The sequence below is a fragment of the Dendrobates tinctorius genome, unplaced genomic scaffold (genome assembly GCF_039654945.1).
Source record: "Dendrobates tinctorius isolate UK_male_01 unplaced genomic scaffold, ASM3965494v1 ptg000006l, whole genome shotgun sequence".
Taxonomy (NCBI): Eukaryota; Metazoa; Chordata; class Amphibia; order Anura; family Dendrobatidae; genus Dendrobates; species Dendrobates tinctorius.
The window spans coordinates 2451495-2471597 of NW_027361674.1; the positions used below are offsets into that span (position 1 = coordinate 2451495).

The 20103-nt window shown below is 47.3% G+C and overlaps 1 protein-coding gene across 1 annotated transcript; it reads left to right on the top strand.

Annotated features, from left to right (window-relative positions):
- The first annotated feature begins 723 nt into the window (after positions 1-723).
- On the top strand, positions 724-19888 carry LOC141085756 (uncharacterized). The gene is made up of 3 exons (XM_073571303.1): positions 724-908; positions 1197-2063; positions 19771-19888. Exons 1-3 carry the CDS (start codon positions 724-726, stop codon positions 19886-19888), a joined length of 1170 nt encoding a protein of 389 aa, XP_073427404.1.
- The last annotated feature ends 215 nt before the right edge of the window (positions 19889-20103 follow it).

Genomic DNA, 20103 nt, shown 5'->3' on the forward strand with positions numbered 1-20103 from the left:
TTCCTGCGTGACCTCCTGTGTATGACCCCTGGCTTTGTCTTGACCACCCTGTGATAGCCCGTCTGTACTATTACTGATGCCCTGTGTATGACCTTATGCTCTGTCTGACCTTGCACTGATATCTGTCTCTGTTTCTACTTGCGTCTCCTGTGCATGACCCCTGGCTTGTCTGACAACGGTTTATTCTCCTCTCCCTGCGTTGTCTCTAAGCACTGTCATCAGTGCTGTTGGAGGCTGGCTGTAAGCCCCGCCCACCTTCTGATGCGCGGTCACATGACCGTAAGGTTCTGTGGGCATCAGAGTGCTTTGCTGTCGCTCCTCCCCTCCCGCAGGTCCTAGTGCAAGGTTTCCATCACTATAGCCACGCTCCTGCCCGAGCTGATAGTGAGTACCATTTCTCTGTGTTTCTGTCCATACCTGGTCCCTCTACAAACCTGTCACTCACACTTGCTGTCCTATAAGTGTGACACGAACACGTGCCTTTAAGATAATTGCTACTGAATTGGGTTGGCTTCGAACCCCTCTATTAAGTTTATAACTTAATCAGAAAAACTCTGGAGCTGGTGGCGGCAAAGTGTTTGATCCCGCGCATTTATTTTGCTCCTAAGTTTTCAAATGTTGGCAAAGCAAAGTAAACAACCAAAAATGCACACTTAGCACACACTACACTAAGGGGGCGCCCGAGAGAAAAAAATACGTATACTTAACCCTCTGTCAGGAACAATGGATCTGACAGGTGCAGCTCTTCTACTTTCATTTGAAATTAAAGAGCACTTCTTGGGATTCATTCCTGTTTCTGATACAACTGGAGGTGGTTTGACAGCCGCTGTCTTGAACAAATTTGAAGAACTGTCGCTGTCTGTGGACAACTTACGAGGGCAAGGCTACGACAATGGGAGCAACATGAAGGGAAAAAACATTGGACTACAAAGACGAATTTTGGACATAAACCCACGTGCATTCTTTGTGCCTTGCAGCTCCCATTCTCTAAACTTAGTAGTCAACGATGCCGCTAAATGTTGTTTTGGAGCGACAACTTTTTTCCTGTTAGTTCAAAATCTCTACGTATTTTTCTCTTTGTCAACTCAGCGTTGGGAAGTACTCGTGCGTCATTTTCCATCTCTGACTCTAAAACCTCTAAGCGAAACAAGGTGGGAAAGTAGAATTGATGCTCTGGCTCCCCTCCGTTACCAATTGAGCGAAGTCCATGATGCCCAAATGGACATAGCAGAAAATATTAGTCTCACAGGAAGCTCTGGAAATGTCTCCCGGCTAGAAGCTCAAGGTCTTGCTAAACAAGTTGGAACCTTTTCTTTTGTTACATCTGTTCTAGTATGGCTCAACATTTTGTACGAAATCAATTTGACAAGTAAGTTACTTCAGTCACAAGAATTCCATTTAGCTGGTGCTTCTCAACACCTTGACAAAACAAAGAAATATCTGCAATCATTAAGAAGCGATGAAGAGTTTGAGAAGCTGTTAGTTGATGCGAGGGAAATCACAGAAGAACTTGGCATACCAGCTAATTTTGAGTCATGTTCTGCACCAAAACGTTTAAAGAAAAAAACCAGACAGTTCTCTTATGAAGGGAAAGGTGAGCCCATAAGAGATGAGAAACAGCGTTTCAAAATTAACTTTTATGTTGCGATCTTAGATACTGCTATAAATTCAGTTGATGAGCGGTTCACTCAGCTGAAAGAAATGGAATTGAAATTTGGATTTTTGCACCACATCCGTTCACTTGAGGGAAAACCAAGCAAATTTGTTCTGGATAAGTGTAAAGCTCTGGAAAAGTCTCTTACACACAATGAAGTAAAAGACATCGATGCCATAGAGCTATGTGGTGAACTGCAGGCAATGTCAAGATGTGTTCCAGAAGATTCATCACCAAAAGACGTTCTTGAACTTTTGCTTAAATCTGACTTGAAAGAAAGTGTCCCCAACCTGGTGGTGGCTCTAAGAATTCTTTTGACTCTGCCTGTGTCCGTGGCCTCAGGAGAGAGAAGCTTCTCAAAACTAAAGCTAATTAAAACATATTTAAGGGCAAATAGGATGCAAGAGAGGTTGGTTGGGTTGGCAACAATTTCGATAGAATCTGAAGTTCCTAAACAAATTAATCTCGGTGACTTAGTGTCATCCTTTTAAAAAAAAAAAGGCAAGGAAACAAAAATTTTAATTACCTATGGTCGTTTTTGTTTTGTGTTATTGATTACTTTGTATATATTTATCCTATACAACTTCTCAGAAGATTAAAGAGTTAAGAGAGAGTTAATTAATCATTGTTGTTGTGGTTTATTTTGCTCCTAAATTTATATCCCAAGTTTTCATCTACTGCCAAGAATAGTAGGGGCGCAACAAAATAGTTTCGCCTAGGGCGCCGTAATCTCTCGGGCCCGCCCTGTGGCTGCGCGCGCCCTAAACACACACAGAAACCATTGCAGCACAATCAGTGCAGGAACTGCAGCCTAGAGCACCTGGCATTGTCTGCAAGCCTAGACACACGTGGAAAGTCATGCACCAGCTGCAAATGACCTCACAACCTGCGGACAGCTTCCACAGCGGCAACCAGGGACCGCACATACAAATGGTCAAGCAGCAGAGCAAAGACCTAACACCACATGTGCAGCTACGCAGCAGAGCAGGGAACTGAGCAGACTCCATACAGGTAACAGCCAGCAATATCCCAGCTCAATTAGGGGGAAAGGAGTAAGGGGTTAAAGCAGACACATGTGTGGCACCCCCAGGAGTATGGTCGCCACACTGGCATTGCCTTCCACCAGGGAGGGTGATGTCAGGCTTGGAAGCAATGAAGGGTCTCTCTAGCAGTTAACCATGTCATGCAACACAGTTCCCACTCCAGGCCAGCAGAGGGAGCTCTGAACCAGAATTGGGGGAGGAGTGCTCTCTGAGGGCCAGGAAGGGAAATAGTGTGAGGAGGGCAACGAGTGTAGACGTGTGGAGAGAAGCTGGAGGTTGAGCTGAGGATAGAGAGCTCCCTCCCAGTGATAGCGCATGATCTGGAGCCTGGTCTCCACCGTTGTATGGATACTGAAGGTCCTGCAACAGAAACCAGAGGAGCAGGAAGCTGTAAATGCTCTATTCCCACCTAAGACGCAGAAGCACAACAGCGACGGGTGAGCCAAGAGAGATAGAGGGCTACAGCTGTCTGCCATACGAGGTAGTTCTAAGAGAAGATAAGAAGGAGGAACTTCAGTGTTACACAGTGCTGCATGTACCTCAACTAAGCGCTAGGAAGGAGACTACACAACCCATCTGAGAGAGAGATTCCTGAGTTGCTTCCAGGCTAGCCTGCTCCTGTGCCATCTGTAATCGGGACCCTGGACTGCATTTGCCAAGTAAAGGTAAAGAAACTGCACCCTGTTGTGTCCTTGCCTTCTTCCTACAAACTCTCCGGCACTGCTACATCCTCGTGCCATACACTGCACCCTCGTTCCCAACACCTATCTACACTGCCCTGGGACCAACGGCCCTGCCTGTGGAGGGCTATAACATCACTGCTGCACCCCCACTATCGGTCCCAGAGGATGTCTGCAGCGTCGGCTTAACACCTCCTTTGCCGAACACCACAGGTGGCGTCACGAATCAATCATAAGCTTTATTCCCATCACTCAATCCCCTTAACATGGGCGCCCAGGGCCACGGACCGGGTCACCGCTGCTGTGACACTCCCCTCTGAAGGACCAGCCCGGTACCGAGTACCCCACAGCCCTGGGAGGGCGACCCATTTTTGGCGTCACAAACAGGATTACGGAGCCCGGTATCCCCGGGTCCTGTGTGCCAGAGACTGTTTTGTGGACTGTTGGCGCCATTGCCGCCATTATCCCGCCGCTCGGGAAGAGAGGACAGCGCGCGAGAAGGCAGGAGCTGAGGCCTACAGCCGGTAAGCCGCTCAACCCCGGGGCCTGTCAACCGTTGACTAGGGGGAAGGAGAATATCTGAGCCACGCGCCGATGCAGTGGCAGACGCACCCGCCAGCCCCTCAGCGCCACAAGATGCAGTGCCCACCGCAGCGGTCCCCATAATGCCGCTGTCTATGCCTTACATACCGGGAGCAGCCTGGCTACCGCAGTATTCAGGGGAGTCACATACCCTAAGTGAATTTAAAGAGAGACTGTGCAGTTTGTTTGAGGTGTATCCTCTGTCTGAAAGCCAGAAGGTGAACATCCTTATCGGACAGCTAACAGGTGCAGCACAGAGAGAAGTAAAAGCCTGGCAAGACACTGACAAAGAGACTGTTAAAAAGATTTTGGCCAAGCTAAGAAGCACCTTTGACACTCGCACTGCAGCTGAAATCAAGATGAGGTTCTTTGGATGTAAACAGAAAGCACAGGACAATATAAGGGACTATGCTCTTAACCTGCAGGAGGCGCTGTGAGCCGTCAAGCAGATTGACCCTGACAGTGTGAAAGATGGAGACGGACTGCTAAAGGAGCAATTTATTGAAGGACTCCTATCCAGCACCCACAGAGCACAGCTGCACATCATAGCCCTACAGAACCCTGATCTAGACTTTGCTGATTTCAAGGACAGGGCTATCTGGGTGCTGCAGGAAACAACTGTCAGCCGTCCAGCGCCCCCTAAGCGCCCAGCGATCACCTACCACCAGGAAGCAACATCTTTCCCTTCCATCCCTGTGGAGGCTGATGCACAGACTCTGGATAAAGATCCAACTGAAGAACTGCGTCTTCAGGTCCAGGAGTTGACCAAAGGTATGGCTGCACTTACTAAAACCGTGCAGTCCCTGCAGGTGTCCTGCAAGGAGAAGATCCAGCTTGCTTCCAGTCCAGAGGATGTCCCATGGCTCCGGAAGAGGAGAACCCCGCCACTCCGAGGGAGGAACAACGATCGCTATGACCAGGACGGACGTCCCACCTGTCGTCACTGCCACAAGGCAGGCCACCTTGCAAGGTTCTGTTATTTAAACGAGCAACCCCTGGGGCAGAGGGCCAACTCCCAGGAGTAGGACCACAAGGCCCAAGGAACTGGTAAGCCAAGTATGTTGGAGGGAGACCGATCCTTCCAGTGGTGATTGACGGCATCCCCATGAACGCTTTGCTGGACACTGGCTCCCAGGTGACGACTATGCCCTATATCCTCTACAAGCGGTATTGGGCTGACTCTGAACTTACCCGTGGCCCAAGTGATGAACTCACAGTGGTTGCCAGTAATGGTCAGTCTTTACCACAAGTAGGGTGTAAAGAAATTACTGTTGAATTGGGTTGGGTGGAGTTAAAATCTCAAGGTCTGATAGTTGTGAATATTGATCGACGAGAATGTAATCCCATGATGACTCTTGGTAGAAATGTAATTGAAAATTGTCTTTCCGAGGTTATTGTCTGGTTGCAACAGGTGGTTGAGACTGCTGGTTTCAGTGAACGAGTCCTGCAGAAGGAGATAAAGGCCCTGATGCAAAGACAGCAGGTAGAACTCTCTGGCAGAGAAATTGGCAGCGTCAGAGTGAGTGATGCTTTCCCCATTGCAGTACCCCCCAGATGTGAAATGTTGATTTGGTGTCGGGCAGCCATAGGCCTCAGAGGAAAAGATTACCAGGCATTGGTAGAGCCAGTATACTCTGATAGCAGGCCCACTGTCCTGACAGCCAGAGGGGTAGTTGATGTACGAAAAGGGAGAGTACCTGTATGTCTTTTGAAATGTGGGGAGGAGGAGGCCACAATACCTCGGTATGCCAAAGTTGCTAAGCTGCTCACTGTCAGTAACAATGCAATGCAGGCAGCAGAGCCCTTGGTCTCATCCGACCAGGTGGAGGACAATGGCTCTGTAAAGCAGCTGGAGAAGTGGTGCCAGCAACTGCAGGTGGGGACTGACTCCACCCCTTCATACCAAAAGAATGGGGTTTACAGAGTGACTCAGGAGTATGAGCGGGTATTCAGTAAACACCCTCTAGATTTTGGGAAGGCAAAAGGGGTTCAATGCCATATCCCCACTGGAGATCATCCACCCATTAAAGAAAGGTACCGGCCTATACCCCCAACACAATATCAATGTGCCAAAGGTATGTTGAGAGAAATGAAGGAGGCTGGGGTGATCAGAGACAGTTGTAGCCCCTGGGCAGCCCCAATAGTCTTTGTAAAGAAAAAGGATGGTACCATGAGAATGTGTGTTGATAACAGGAAAATTAACAGCATTACACATAAGGATGCCTACCCATTACCCAGAATTGAAGAGTCATTAGCTGCACTTAAAACTGCTAACTATTTTTTCACCTTGGATCTCACTGGTGGGTATTGGCAGGTTCCCGTGGCAGAGGCAGACAATGAGAAAATGGCCTTCACCACCCCAATGTGACTCTGCGAGTTCAACTATATGCCATTCGGGCCCTGCACCGCTCCTGGGACATTCCAACGGCTGATGGAATGCTGTCTGGGACACAAAAACTTTGAGACAGTCCTGTTGTACCTGGATGATGTCATTGTTTTCTCCAAAACTTATGAAGACCATCTGAAGCACCTGGCTGAGGTGTTTGAAGCCTTGTCCAACTTTGACCTGAAGGTGAAGCCTTCCAAATGCCACCTACTGAAGCCCAAGGTACAGTACCTCGGTCATGTAGTGAGTGCAGAAGGTGTGGCACCAGATCCTGACAAAGTCAAAGTCACCCGGGACTGGCCGAAGCCCAGCAACCTCCATGAAGTACGCCAATTCCTCGGACTGGTAGGTTACTACCGAAGATTCATCAAAGGCTTCACTGAAATAGCCACCCCTATGCAAAATCTTCTGGTGGGACAGTCCAAGAAAGCCAAACAGAAAAGTTCCACATTTGAATGGAGTGAGGAGTTGGAGAGGTCCTTCACCCGACTGAAGATGGCTCTCACAGATGAAGTTCTGGCCTACCCAGATTATGACCAGCCCTTTGTGTTGTATACTGATGCCAGAAATGTGGGACTGGGAGCAGTACTGTCAGAGGACCCAGGCAACTATAGGCCGGTGAGTCTGACTTCTATACCAGGAAAGATCTTTGAACAAATAATTAAACAACATGTATGTCAGTACCTGTATAAGAATGAAGTGATTAAACAGAGTCAGCATGGGTTTGTAACTAATAAGTCATGTCAGACTAACTTAATTTCCTTCTATGATGGAATCACTGATTGGGTGGATCAAGGAAATGCTGTAGATATAGTATATCTTGACTTCAGCAAAGCATTTGACAAAGTATCTCATACAATCCTTATTGAAAAAATGAATAAGTATGGAATGGACAAGGCAACTGTTAGGTGGATTCATAACTGGCTTAGTAATCGGACCCAAAGAGTGGTCGTAAATGGCTGCACATCCAGTTGGAAGAAGGTCTCAAGTGGGGTACCACAGGGCTCTGTCCTGGGCCCTGTATTGTTCAACATCTTTATCAATGATTTAGATGAAGGAATTGAGGGTAAACTGATTAAATTTGTTGATGACACAAAGCTAGGAGGGATAGCTAATACTAGAGAAGAGAGAGAGAGGATTCAAAAAGATATAAATAAACTGGAGAAGTGGGCAGCAACTAACAGAATGGTTTTTAACAGGGAAAAATGCAAAGTACTACATCTGGGCAATAAAAATGAAAAAAGCATATACAGAATGGGAGGAATAGGGCTAAGCAACAGCACATGTGAAAAAGACTTGGGTAAACTAATAGATCACAGACTGAATATGAGTCAACAGTGTGATTCAGCAGCAAAAAAGGCAAATGCAATTCTAGGATGTATTAAAAGAAGCATACAGTCTAGATCACGTGAAGTCATTATTTCCCTCTACTCCTCTTTGGTCAGACCTCATCTGGAATATTGTGTCCAGTTTTGGGCACCACATTTTAAAAAAGACATCATCAAACTGGAGCAAGTTCAGAAAAGAGCGACCAGAATGGTGACCGGTCTGCAAACCCTGTCTTATGAGGAAGGGTTGCAGGATTTGGGAATGTTTAGTTTGCAAAAGAGAAGACTGAGAGGAGACTTAATAGCTGTCTACAAATATCTAAAGGGCTGTCACATTGTAGAAGGATCAACTTTATTCTCATTTGCACAAGGAAAGACTAGAAGCAATGGGATGAAACTGAATGGGAGGAGACACAGATTAGATATTAGAAAAACTTTTTGACAGTTAGAGTGATCAATGAGTGGAACAAGCTGCCACGAGAAGTGGTGAGTTCTCATTCAATGGAAGTCTTCAAACAGAGGCTGGACAGACATCTGACTGGGATGATTTAGCGAATCCTGCTTTGAGCAGGGGGTTGGACCAGATGGCCCAGGAGGTCCCTTCCAACTCTATGATTCTATGATTCTATGATTCTATTAAGGTACAGAATGGCAAAGAAAGAGTGATCTCCTACGCCAGCAGGAAGCTTCGTCCCACTGAAAGGAACCCTGACAACTACAGTTCCTTCAAGCTGGAGTTCCTCGCCATAGTCTGGGCTGTGACTGAAAGATTCAAGCATTACCTAGCTTTAGCCAAGTTTACCATCTTCACGGACAACAACCTGTTGACTCACTTGGAAACTGCAAAACTAGGTGCACTGGAGCAGCGATGGATGGCTCGGCTGTCTAACTATGAATTCACCATCAAGTACTGAGCAGGGCACAAGAATGCCAATGCTGATGCGCTGTCCAGGATGCCTAATCTTCCAGATGCAGGAGAAGACCCTGAGGCTCTTGAAGAAATAGAGTTACCTCCTTTCCACCGGCCAATTGCGGCCCAACGTGCCCAAGGAGTGATAAACAGAAGGTCTGGCTTGAAAGAGGCCACCCTAAATCCATTGCCCCATCATGACTGGGCAGAAACCCAGGGTAGTGACCCCGCAGTCTGCCTGGTGAAGGAGCTACTGTCACAAGCTGACTCACGCCCAGAGTCGAATGCTCCTGAAGAAACCCAGCAGTTGTGGAAGGAAAGAGGTCGGCTGTTCATTTATGAAGGAAAGCTGTGTCGGAGGAGTATCAATGCCCGCACTCATGAGCTGGTCTGACAGGTGGTGTAATGTATAATAATTAGATCTGTCTCTTTAAGCAAGCCAGACTTATGGGACTTGGGGGGTGGAGACAAGGGGATGAGAAGGGAAGTTTCACTTTCACTTCTGTGTAGCATGGGAATGCAACTGTTATGCTGTGTGCTGGAGGACGAAGAATAAAACATATCTAAAGTTTAATACCTTGAATTCTTCATAACGTGTGGATATTACAACTGGCGACGAGGATGGGATATAATCACCTACTGCTGTGAGTACAGACTATATTTTACCGCTTCACACGCCAGCACCACTGAGAGACTCTATCATGGCTGACTACTTGCACACATTCCCACAATTTGATATGACTGATGTCATTAATCTCTCCCATAACTGGAGAAAATGGCTAAACAGATTTGAGAATTTCCTAGAAGCCATGGACATAAAGGAGGAGAAAAGAAAGAGAGCTTTGCTCCTGCATTGTGCAGGCACAGGAGTCTATGACATATACAGTACGTTACCTGCAGTAGAAACAGACACATACAGCAACTGCACTAAAGCTCTCACTGGCTACTTCAACCCCAAACAGAACATCAGATATGAAAGATATAAATTCAGGATTGCCAAGCAGCTTCCAGAAGAGTCCATAGACACTTATGTCACACGGCTGAAAGAGTTAGCACATGGATGTGCCTTTACAGATGTAGATGATGAAATCCTAACTCAAATAATTGTCACCTGCTCATCTAATAACCTAAGGCGTAAGGCTCTGCAGCAGGATATCTCTCTACATGATTTGCTCAAAATGGCCCATGCTATAGAAATAGCAGATCATCAGGCTACCGTAATGGAGAATGGGGATAAATTACATGTGCATAATCTCAAACAGAAAAATTTACCAGACAAACAAGCCCAGAAACAGAAGAAATGTTATAGATGTGGACAGGATTTCCCTCACCACCAGAACAAATGTCCAGCTATGGGACAAACCTGCAGTAAATGTGGAAAAGGGAATCATTTTGCAGCTGTTTGCAAATCAGCGCACTACAAGCCTCCGCTGCCTATGACAAAATCTGCAGAGGTAAAAGTGATAAATCAGGACACAGAAGAAATGTCTGCGACTGAGAACTATGTGTTCACTACCTCTGTCACTGGTTCAGTACAGTCTCCCTGTGTTACACTCTCAATCTGCAACACTGACATTACCTTTACAATAGATACAGGAGCTTCAGTGGATATCATAGATGGCACTACATATGAACAATTGAAAACAAGGCCAGTCTTACAACAAGTGCAGACTAAAATCTTTCCTTATGGATCTAAAACACCTCTAGCTATAATGGGACAATTTGATGCTGAAATTAGATATAAAGAAAACAGGCAGAAAACCACTTTCCACACATTACAAGGATCGGGAGGCTGTCTTCTCAGCTATCACACTGCCTTGGAGCTAGGGCTCATCCAGATTATTCATACCATAACTGACCCTGCGGATATGGATGTACAAACTATGGTGAACAGCTTTCCCTCCCTATTTAGTGGTTTGGGAAAACTAAAGGACTCTCAAGTACACCTTCATGTGGATGACAATGTTCGTCCAGTAGCCCAGCCTCACAGGCGTATTCCATTTCACCTGAGACAGAAGGTAGAAAAGGAACTCCAATTGCTCATGGATGAGGACGTTATTGAAACTGTTACTGGTCCCACTCCGTGGGTCTCTCCACTTGTGGTAGTTCCAAAACCAAAGACTCCTGATCAAGTGAGACTGTGTGTTGACATGCGCCTGCCCAACACCGCTATCCAGAGGGAAAGACATATCTCACCTACGATTGATGACATCATTCATTTATTAAATGGAGCCACCGTCTTCTCAAAGCTCGACCTCAATAAGGGATATCATCAATTAGAGCTGAGTCCAGAGTCCCGATACTTGACCACATTTTCCACCCATGTGGGCCTCAGAAGATACAAAAGATTGACTTTTGGAGTCTGCTCAGCAGCAGAAATTTTTCAGGATGCAATAAGGAGTGTCATTCAACACATCCCAAATGCCTTTAATTACAGTGATGACATATTGGTTTTTGGTAAAACTCAAGCTGAGCATAATCGTGCTCTATATGCTATCTTCGAATGTCTGCTTTCTGCTGGACTCACTTTAAACAAAGAGAAGTGCGAGTTTGACAAGGGTTCATTAGAATTCTATGGTCACATCTTCTCGTCAAAAGGAGTACAACCAGACCCCAAGAAAGTGGAAGCTATCAGAACAGCCTCAATTCCACAGGATGCCAGTGAAGTGCGTTCTTTCCTTGGAATGGCAAGTTGCTGTGCTAGATATATTCCGAATTTTTCAACTATCAGCAATCCACTACGGGAACTTACAAAACAAAGTTGTATTTTTCAATGGTCTCAAGACTGTCAGGCCTCTTTTGAAACAATTAAAGATGAACTCTGCTCGACAACCACTATGGCTTATTTTGATCCAGCTCTTCGAACTGAACTGATTGTGGACGCCAGTCCCGTGGGACTGGGTGCTATTCTAGCGCAGTACAAGGATAACAATCAAAATCCTCACATCATTTCTTATGCAAATAAGAGCTTAACAAACACTGAAAGAAAATATTCTCAACCTGAAAAAGAAAGCTTGGCAGTTGTCTGGGGATGTGAACACTTTCACTTATTTCTCTATGGAGCTCCCTTCACCATTGTCACAGATCATCAAGCACTTCTTACAATTTTTGGAAATCCCAGAGCTAAAATGCCTGCACGAATTGAACGATGGGGCCTACGTCTACAGGACTACAACTATAAAATTGTTCACAAACCTGGAAAATACAGCAATCCGGCTGATTATCTTTCAAGACATCCTACTAATGATGATATACCTGTGCATTCCTCCATTGAAGAATACCTACGTTTTGTTACAGATCATGCCGTGCCAAAAGCACTTTCTCTTGCTCAATTTATAAATGAAACAACAAAAGACAAGACACTCTGTGCCCTAATACAAATCATCCAAAATCGAAGGTGGCATGAAATTCAAAAGGAAAAATTTCCTGATTCTGAGATTGATCTGAAAGAGTTAAAACTATTCTCAAACGTACGTGAGGAATTATCAGTCACTGAAGAACACCTCATTCTTCGAGGTACCAAACTAGTTATACCTAAGACTTGAAGGTCATTTAGGAATTGTTGGCACAAAGAAGTTACTCAGAGAAAAAGTGTGGTTCCCGAATATGGATCACTTGGTGGAAGAAAAGATTAGACGCTGTTCTACTTGTCAATTAATCACTCCATCATCAACCTTAGAGCCATTACAAATGTCTCCGTTACCCACTGCTGTCTGGGAGGAAGTGGCAGTCGATATATATGGACCATTGCCAAATGGCCAATACATTCTCGTCACAATTGATGAATATTCTCGATACCCTGTCATTTCATTTATCTCTTCAACATCTGCTAATAATGTTATACCAGAGCTGGACGACATTTTCTCGGCATATGGTATTCCAAGAGTGGTCAAAACAGACAATGGACCTCCATTCAATGGACATGTGTTTACACAATTTTCTGAATACTTGGGATTCAATCACAGGAAAATCACACCTTGCTGGCCGCAAGCCAATGGAATTGTGGAACGTTTTATGCGCACTCTGGGGAAACGTATCAAGGCAGCGAGTCTGGAGCACATCCCACTGAAACAGTCATTATACAAATTCATGCGTAATTACCGCAATACGCCACACTCCACTACTAATGCTGCTCCAGCTCATTTAATGTTCAGCAGAACCCTGCGTATACGTCTCCCTGATGTGACCAGCCATCCCCGACCGAGTGACTCCTCAGTGAGATCCACAGATTTCTCCAACAAACAAGCCGTGAAACGTTATGCAGACAGAAGGCGAAGGACACAGTCAAGTGCCATCGAAAGAGGGGATGTCGTGGTGATACGTCAAAGACTAACCAACAAGACCTCATCTGTATATGGTCCCAAAGGTGGTACTAGGTGGTAGTCCCAAAGAGAGAGGCATCAATGGTCTTGGAAGCATACCACAATGGAGCTGGTCACTTCGGATGGAAGAAGTTGGAAGCATTGCTCCGGGAGAGATTCTACTGGGCTGGTATGAGCAAAGCCATCGAAAGGTGGTGCCGGGAGTGTGGACAATGTAACCTGCGCAGAAAGGATCAAAGCAGCCAGAGAGCTCCTCTGCAGCCAATAATAACCAAACAGACACTCGAGTTGGTCGCCCTAGACCATGTGAAGCTGGTCCCAAGCCGTTCAGCCTCCATCTATGCTCTTACCATCGTTGACCACTACTCAAGATTTTTGGTAGTTGTGCCTGTCAAGGATCAAACAGCCAGGACAGCAGCCAGAGCATTCAACAGCACTTTTGTAGACCACACGGACTAAAGTAAATGATGCCATAGTGGTGCCAGTGTTGACATTTCCCCAACTGGTAGTACAAGAAGAAGTGACTCATGAGAACTCTGAGAGTCAGGCAGTTCAAGCAGTGGATGCCACACCAGCAGTGGAGCCAGAGAATCCTCGCCCTGCCAGTGGTGAATCTGTCATACCCATGGTGAGACTTAGAGAGTCCGTAGGAGGATACTACCCAGTTTACCCACACCAGAGTTACGCAGGTCTACCTGTACTACACAAGGTATACCGCCCATCAGATATCGTGTATAGATAAGTTCATGTAAATGTTGAAATTGTGTGTATATATGTAACTGTTCAAGTTTGTGCCTACAGATAAACTAAGAATTCTCCTTTTTGAATTTTTCCAGTTTTGTTTTGATGGACATTTTGGCCACTGGACTGTATGTGGTCACTACCCTTGTAAATAGTTCACCATTTGCCCAGGAATGGACCATGGACGTTGAAGCGTGGACTTACCATCACAGGACTATTTTTGGAGCCTTTGGTTTTTGTAATTTTTCATTTTTAAAAATTTTGTATATTTATATTTGTTTATTATGTTCATCTGTTTTTCATCAGCCCAGGAGTACTGAATTGCACTAGGGGGAATGTGGTGCCCCCAGGAGTATGGTCGCCACACTGGCATTGCCTTCCTCCAGGGAGGGTGATGTCAGGCTTGGAAGCAATGAAGGGTCTCTCTAGCAGTTAACCATGTCATGCAACACAGTTCCCACTCCAGGCCAGCAGAGGGAGCTCTGAACCAGAATTGGAGGAGGAGTGCTCTCTGAGGGCCAGGAAGGGAAATAGTTAGTTAGTGTGAGGAGGGCAACGAGTGTAGACGTGTGGAGAGAAGCTGGAGGTTGAGCTGAGGATAGAGAGCTCCCTCCCAGTGATAGCGCATAATCTGGAGCCTGGTCTCCACCGTTGTATGGATACTGAAGGTCCTGCAACAGAAACCAGAGGAGTAGGAAGCTGTAAATGCTCTATTCCCACCTAAGACTCAGAGGCACAACAGCGACGGGTGAGCCAAGAGAGATAGAGGGCTACAGCTGTCTGCCATACGAGGTTGTTTTAAGAGAAGATAAGGAGGAACTTCAGTGTTACACAGTGCTGCATGTATCTCAGCTAAGCGCTAGGAAGGAGACTACACAACCCATCTGAGAGAGAGATTGAGTTGCTTCCAGGCTAGCCTGCTCTTGTGCCATCTGTAATCGGGACCCTGGACTGCATTTGCCAAGTAAAGGTAAAGAAACTGCACCCTGTTGTGTCCTTGCCTTCTTCCTACAAACTCTCTGGCACTGCTACATCCTCGTGCCATACACTGCACCCTCGTTCCCAACACCTATCTACACTGCCCTGGGACCAACGGCCCTGCCTGTGGAGGGCTATAACATCACTGCTGCACCCCCACCATCGGTCCCAGAGGATCTGTCTGCAGCGTCGGCTTAACACCTCCTTTGCCGAACACCACAGGTGGCGTCACAAATCATTCATAAGCTTTATTCCCATCACTCAATCCCATTAACATGGGCGCCCAGGGCCACAGACAGGGTCACCGCTGCTGTGACACTCCCCTCTGAAGGACCAGCCCGGTACCGAGTAGCCCACAGCCCTGGGAGGGCGACCCACATGCATTGTCACGCCGACAAGCAGCTACAGACAGAACGGCGTGACATTATCCTCACCTAAAGCCCCCTCTTCTGAAGTCCCTCCCCAAAAAAAACACAAACTTTTCTTGGGATAGGCGGTAAGTCCCAGTTCACAAGCAGCAGAGTTCATTGCTCCAAAAATCCAAACCGCTTACCAAGCGCAGGGTTGAGCAACCTAGTCCACTACCAGCTGGGATCCGAGCCTGTTGTGAGCTCATTTTCTCGTTCACCTTTGATGTCCGATGAACTCCCTCTGCTGGTGAAAGGAGGTGGTGAAACTGATTTGGATGGGAGAAACCTGTCACCTGAACAGGTGGATTGCGATTGGACATCTGGAATCTCTGAGTGGATATAAGGCAGCCGACACCCTGTAGGGTTGCTGTTGATTTCTCTGCTCTGAGCTCTGGCCTCCAGTTCAGTTCCTGTCTTCTAAAGCTAAGTTTTGCTCTGTTATTGTTCCATGAGATTTTGTCTGATTTGCTTACTATTGTGTTCTGCCAGCCCCGGCTGGGGCTCTGCTGAATTTCCATTTTTTGTGCTTTTTTGAGTGCTGATATAGGGATTTTGAAGTCTAGTGACTTCAGGGCCGTTTTTCCTATCAGATGTGTTGGGACATTTTTGGTAGGGTTTTTGCGGATTGCAGCCAGCATCTTTTCTGTCCTTTCCTATCTAGTTAGTTGGGCCCCATCGTTTGCTCTGCCTGTCTTTGTCTGTGTTTGTTTTCATCTGTTTTCATCGACAATACATGTTGGGGGCTGTCTATTGCTTTGGGGTCTGCTCTGGGGCAGTTTAGATTTCCCCTTTCTTTCTTTAGGCTTATTTAGTTCTCCAGCTGCGAAGAGGCGTCTAGGACCACCTTAGGAACGCTCCATGGCTACTGTTAGTTGTTGTGAATAGGATCAGGGGTCTGCAATCTGCTAGCTACCAACCTCTCCGGTTTTCTGGACTTAGCTTGCATTTTTGTTTTTTCCTCCTCCGGTGACTCATTCATAACACGAGCCATCTCATCTGCTGGCCAAGCGGGGCCCAGAAAAAGTCCTACCGTCCATACATGCTCAGCTGAGTCGAAGGCCAGAGCTTCTGTCATGACTGCGGCCGCAGACGCGGCCCAGCAGGCGCCTCCACGCCGATGGCGAGGGGCAGGCATCCCCCGGGGACGCAATATGGACCCTCTATACCACAGAGGGGGACCCGGGCCTACCTGAACTAGGGAAGGGCAGCGACTGGGATACTGTGGCAGCTGAGCATGTGGATAAGGACACGTAGGACTTGATGACACCGCACAACTTCAGGTATAAATAAAGTAAAGTTTACTTAAAGTAAAATCACAGTACATAGACAAAACCAGGACACACGAGGTCATCAGGACATCAGGGTACACGAGATCATCGGGACATCAGGACACACGAGGTCATCAGGACACATGAGGTCATCAGGATGCACGAGGTCATTAGGACATCAGGATACACTAGATCATCAAGATGCAGGCAGGACATCAGGGTCACCCACAGGACATCAGAGTCACCGGCAGACATCAGACGGGAGTCGTTTGGTTCTGGATATCCAACACGACCTACAGGCACCGCTGCAGTCATTCAGCTCCAGGCTCCAGGTAGCGGTCATCAGGTTCCAGACTGCGGTCGTCAGGCTCCAGGCATCGGACCTAGGAAGGAACTCGAGCGTGATGGTACTAACACCGCAGGATTGCTGGGCCTGCATGGAGCTAGCACCGCATGGTAGTCAGAGCACAGCATAATAGATGCTCAGCAGGAACACCAGTTACAAGAGTCTCAGAGTCACTGGGTGCGGGGCTCCAAACGCAGAGGGATTCCAGTAACACAACATAGCAGACAGTTCAGACATGATCAGGTACAGGACAGGTACAGGATCAAGGATTCAAGCCTGGATACACCGCCTCCAGGGCAGGGCGAATTTAGACAGGGTCAGGTACAGGACAGGTACAGGATCAAGGATTCAGGCCCGGATATACCGCCTCCTGGGCAGGGCGAGGGAACAGGAAAGGTACAGGATCAGGGATTCAAGCCTGGATACACCGTCTCTAGGCCAGGGCGAATTTAGACAGGTTCAGGTACAGGAGCATGGATTCAGGCCCGGATATACCGCCTCCGGGGCAGGGCGAGGGAACAGGACAAAGCAGGATTCAACGCAGGGAATTTGGTACCATAACCGAGACAGACGAGGTCCAAAGACACGAGACACACATGGCAAAGTCCAGGAGCTTTGTGAGTAGCTCTGGCCCCGCCCATAGGGCAGGTAAGTTTATAAAGGAGCTGCCCCTCAGCAATTGGCTGGGGACAGCATTTCAAGTACACACTAACCCTGATAAAAGCAGGGAAGGTGTGGCTGCACATGCCCTAAACACACACAGAAACCATTGCAGCACAATCAGTGCAAGAACTGCAGCCTAGACACACGTGGAAAGTCATGCACCAGCTGCAAATGACCTCACAACCCGCGGACAGCTTCCACAGCGGCGACCAGGGACCGCACATACAAATGGTCAAGCAGCAGAGCAAAGACCTAACACCACATGTGCAGCTACACAGCAGAGCTGGGAACTGAGCAGACTCCATACACGTAACAGCCAGCAGTATCCCAGCTCAATTAGGGGGAAAGGAGTAAGGGGTTAAAGCAGACACATGCATTGTCACGCTGACAAGCAGATACAGACAGAACGGCGTTACACTGTCCGCTGACTTCACTTGAATAGAGACCTTGGAAGGATGTTTGGGAGACCACGGCTCCCCAACCTCTCTTGCTGGCATCCACCTACATGGTGACTAGCGAGGTCTGGACCCAAGGCACTCAGTTGTTCAGTTCTTATGGACTGACCCACCAGGACAACGAGGCTTATATCAGGGTTGATATTGACAACTTCTTGTTCAGAGATTTGGGGTAACCGTCCCATTCTGCTAGTATATAACTCTGCAGGTCTCTGGTGTGCTCCTGGGCCCAGGCTACCGACTGGATACAAGACATCATGCAGCCGAGGACTGGCATAGCAAACCTCATGGACACCAATTTTCTGCTTCGCAGGATGTTTATCTTCACCTTCAGCTGGATTTGTTTCTCTCTGGGTATGAAGGATGTCTGTGCTTGTGTACCTAGGACTCCAAGGAAGGTTTTCCTTGTGGAGGGAATTAGATCTGACTTCTGACTTCTGCAGATTTATCATCCACTCCAGCGATGTTAGTATCTGAGAAGTCGTCCATATCTGCCGTATCTGTTCCTGTAACACGTGTACTGAAGGTGCCACAAGCAGAAAGTCGAAAGGTATGGGATAATACAAACCTGGTGATCCCTGATATGGACCATGGCTTCTGACATGACTATAGTGAAAATTCGGGGTGCTGATGATAGTTCAAATGGAAGGAGTACGGTCGCCACAGTGGCATTACCTCCCTCCTAGGGAGTGTGATGTCATGCTTGGAAGCAATGGAAGGGTCTCTCTATCAGGTAATTCCAGCAAACAGCACAGTTCCTATTCTGGGCCAGCAGAGGGAGCTCTGAACCAAACTGCTGAGGAGCTGCTCTCTGTGGTCAGGAAGAGGAAGTTAGTTAGTTCGTGCAGAGAGGGGGAAGAGTGTGGAGATGAGATGGGGAGGATTGAGCGGGAATTAAGCTCACCCCTAGCTGAAGCACATTGACCAGGCCCCGGCATCCGAGGCTGTGTGGATACTAAAGGTCCCACAGCAGAAACCGGAGGAACAAGAAGCTGTAAATGCTCTGTTCCCACTTAAGACTTGAAGTCACAGCAGCAACGTGTGTGAGCCAGAGAGAGAAGGCTACAACTGCCTTCCATACGTGTGGAGTTCTGAGAGCAAGCAAGAGGAACTTGAGTGTAATTCATAACAAGTACTTCAGAGTAGCGCTAGAAAGGAAACTACACAACCAATCTGCATAGAGAGATTCTCAAGTTGCTTTTAGGCTGACCAACTCCTGTACCATCTGTGATCTGAATCCTGGACTGTACCTACAGTAAAAGGTAAAAGAAACTGCACCCTGTTGTGTTCTTTGAATCCTTCCTGCAACCCCTTCAGCATTGCTACATCTCTGTGTCTAAACAATACATCATCTACCTTAACACCTACTACTACTGCCCTGAGACTACAGCGCTGCCTGTGGAGAGCTATGCCATCTTTGCTGCCTTATACCATCTGTCCCAGAGGATCTGCACCGCAGCGTCTGCTTAACACCTTCATTGCCGAGTACCACAAGTGGCGTCACAAATTATCTACATATAAACTTTATTCAGCTTCATTTCACCTATTTTTCATGGACACTCAAGGCCACGGACCGGGTCACTGTCACCATGACACATCCCTTTAAGACACCGGCCTGGTACCGAGTAATCCCACAGCCCTGGGGGTGATCCAACTGCGTAGAGAGCCGGGTGACTCTTACCCTGCGTGGAGGGCAGGAGATAAATCCTACTCTCACCCCCTCCCGGATGAACCTTAGGACCCATGGGCTGGTGGATATGGAAGTGAGAAATACGACCCCCTACTCTTCCATGAGCGTCAGGATTTATTCTGACGATAGTCACAGGAGAGAAAAAGATTTCTGCCTCAGCCTCCTTTGGGGTAGCTCCACCTTCCTGTTTTTCCTTTGCCTTTGTATTGGAAAAGCTGTTCCTGTGAGGGCCGAAAGAATCTCTTTCTGGGACTCTTTCTGGCATTCTTTGACTCTGGTAGAGACTTCTTTTTGTCTGAGACTTTTTCCAACAGTTCGTCTAAAGCCGGCCCAAACATATACATTCCTTTAAAGGGGATGGAACATAGATTGATCTTAGATGCTATATCCCCGCTCCAAGATCTCAGCCACAGGACTCGTCTCACTGAGTAAGATAGGGCCGCCGATCTAGCCACTACTCTGAGGGATTCTTCCAAAGCATCAGCCAGGAAGGCTGTGGCATTTTTGAAAAGGGGGAAGCGAAGCGAGGATTTCTTCTATGGGGGTCTCTGCTGCCCGGTGTTGTTCCAGCTGCCCCATCCAGAGAGACATTGACCTAGCGACTGATGTAGAGACCACATTCGTGCTCAACAAGGCTGCCGATGTCT

Excerpts from the sequence above, each read along its gene's own strand:
- LOC141085756 (XM_073571303.1), top strand. The coding sequence starts at position 724 with ATGGATCTGACAGGTGCAGCTCTTCTACTTTCATTTGAAATTAAAGAG. Across the intron at positions 909-1,196 it reads GACAATGGGAGCAACATGAA|GAGCGAAGTCCATGATGCCC; the intron begins GGGAAAAAACAT and ends CCGTTACCAATT. Across the intron at positions 2,064-19,770 it reads GCAAATAGGATGCAAGAGAG|TTCGTCTAAAGCCGGCCCAA; the intron begins GTTGGTTGGGTT and ends TTTTTCCAACAG.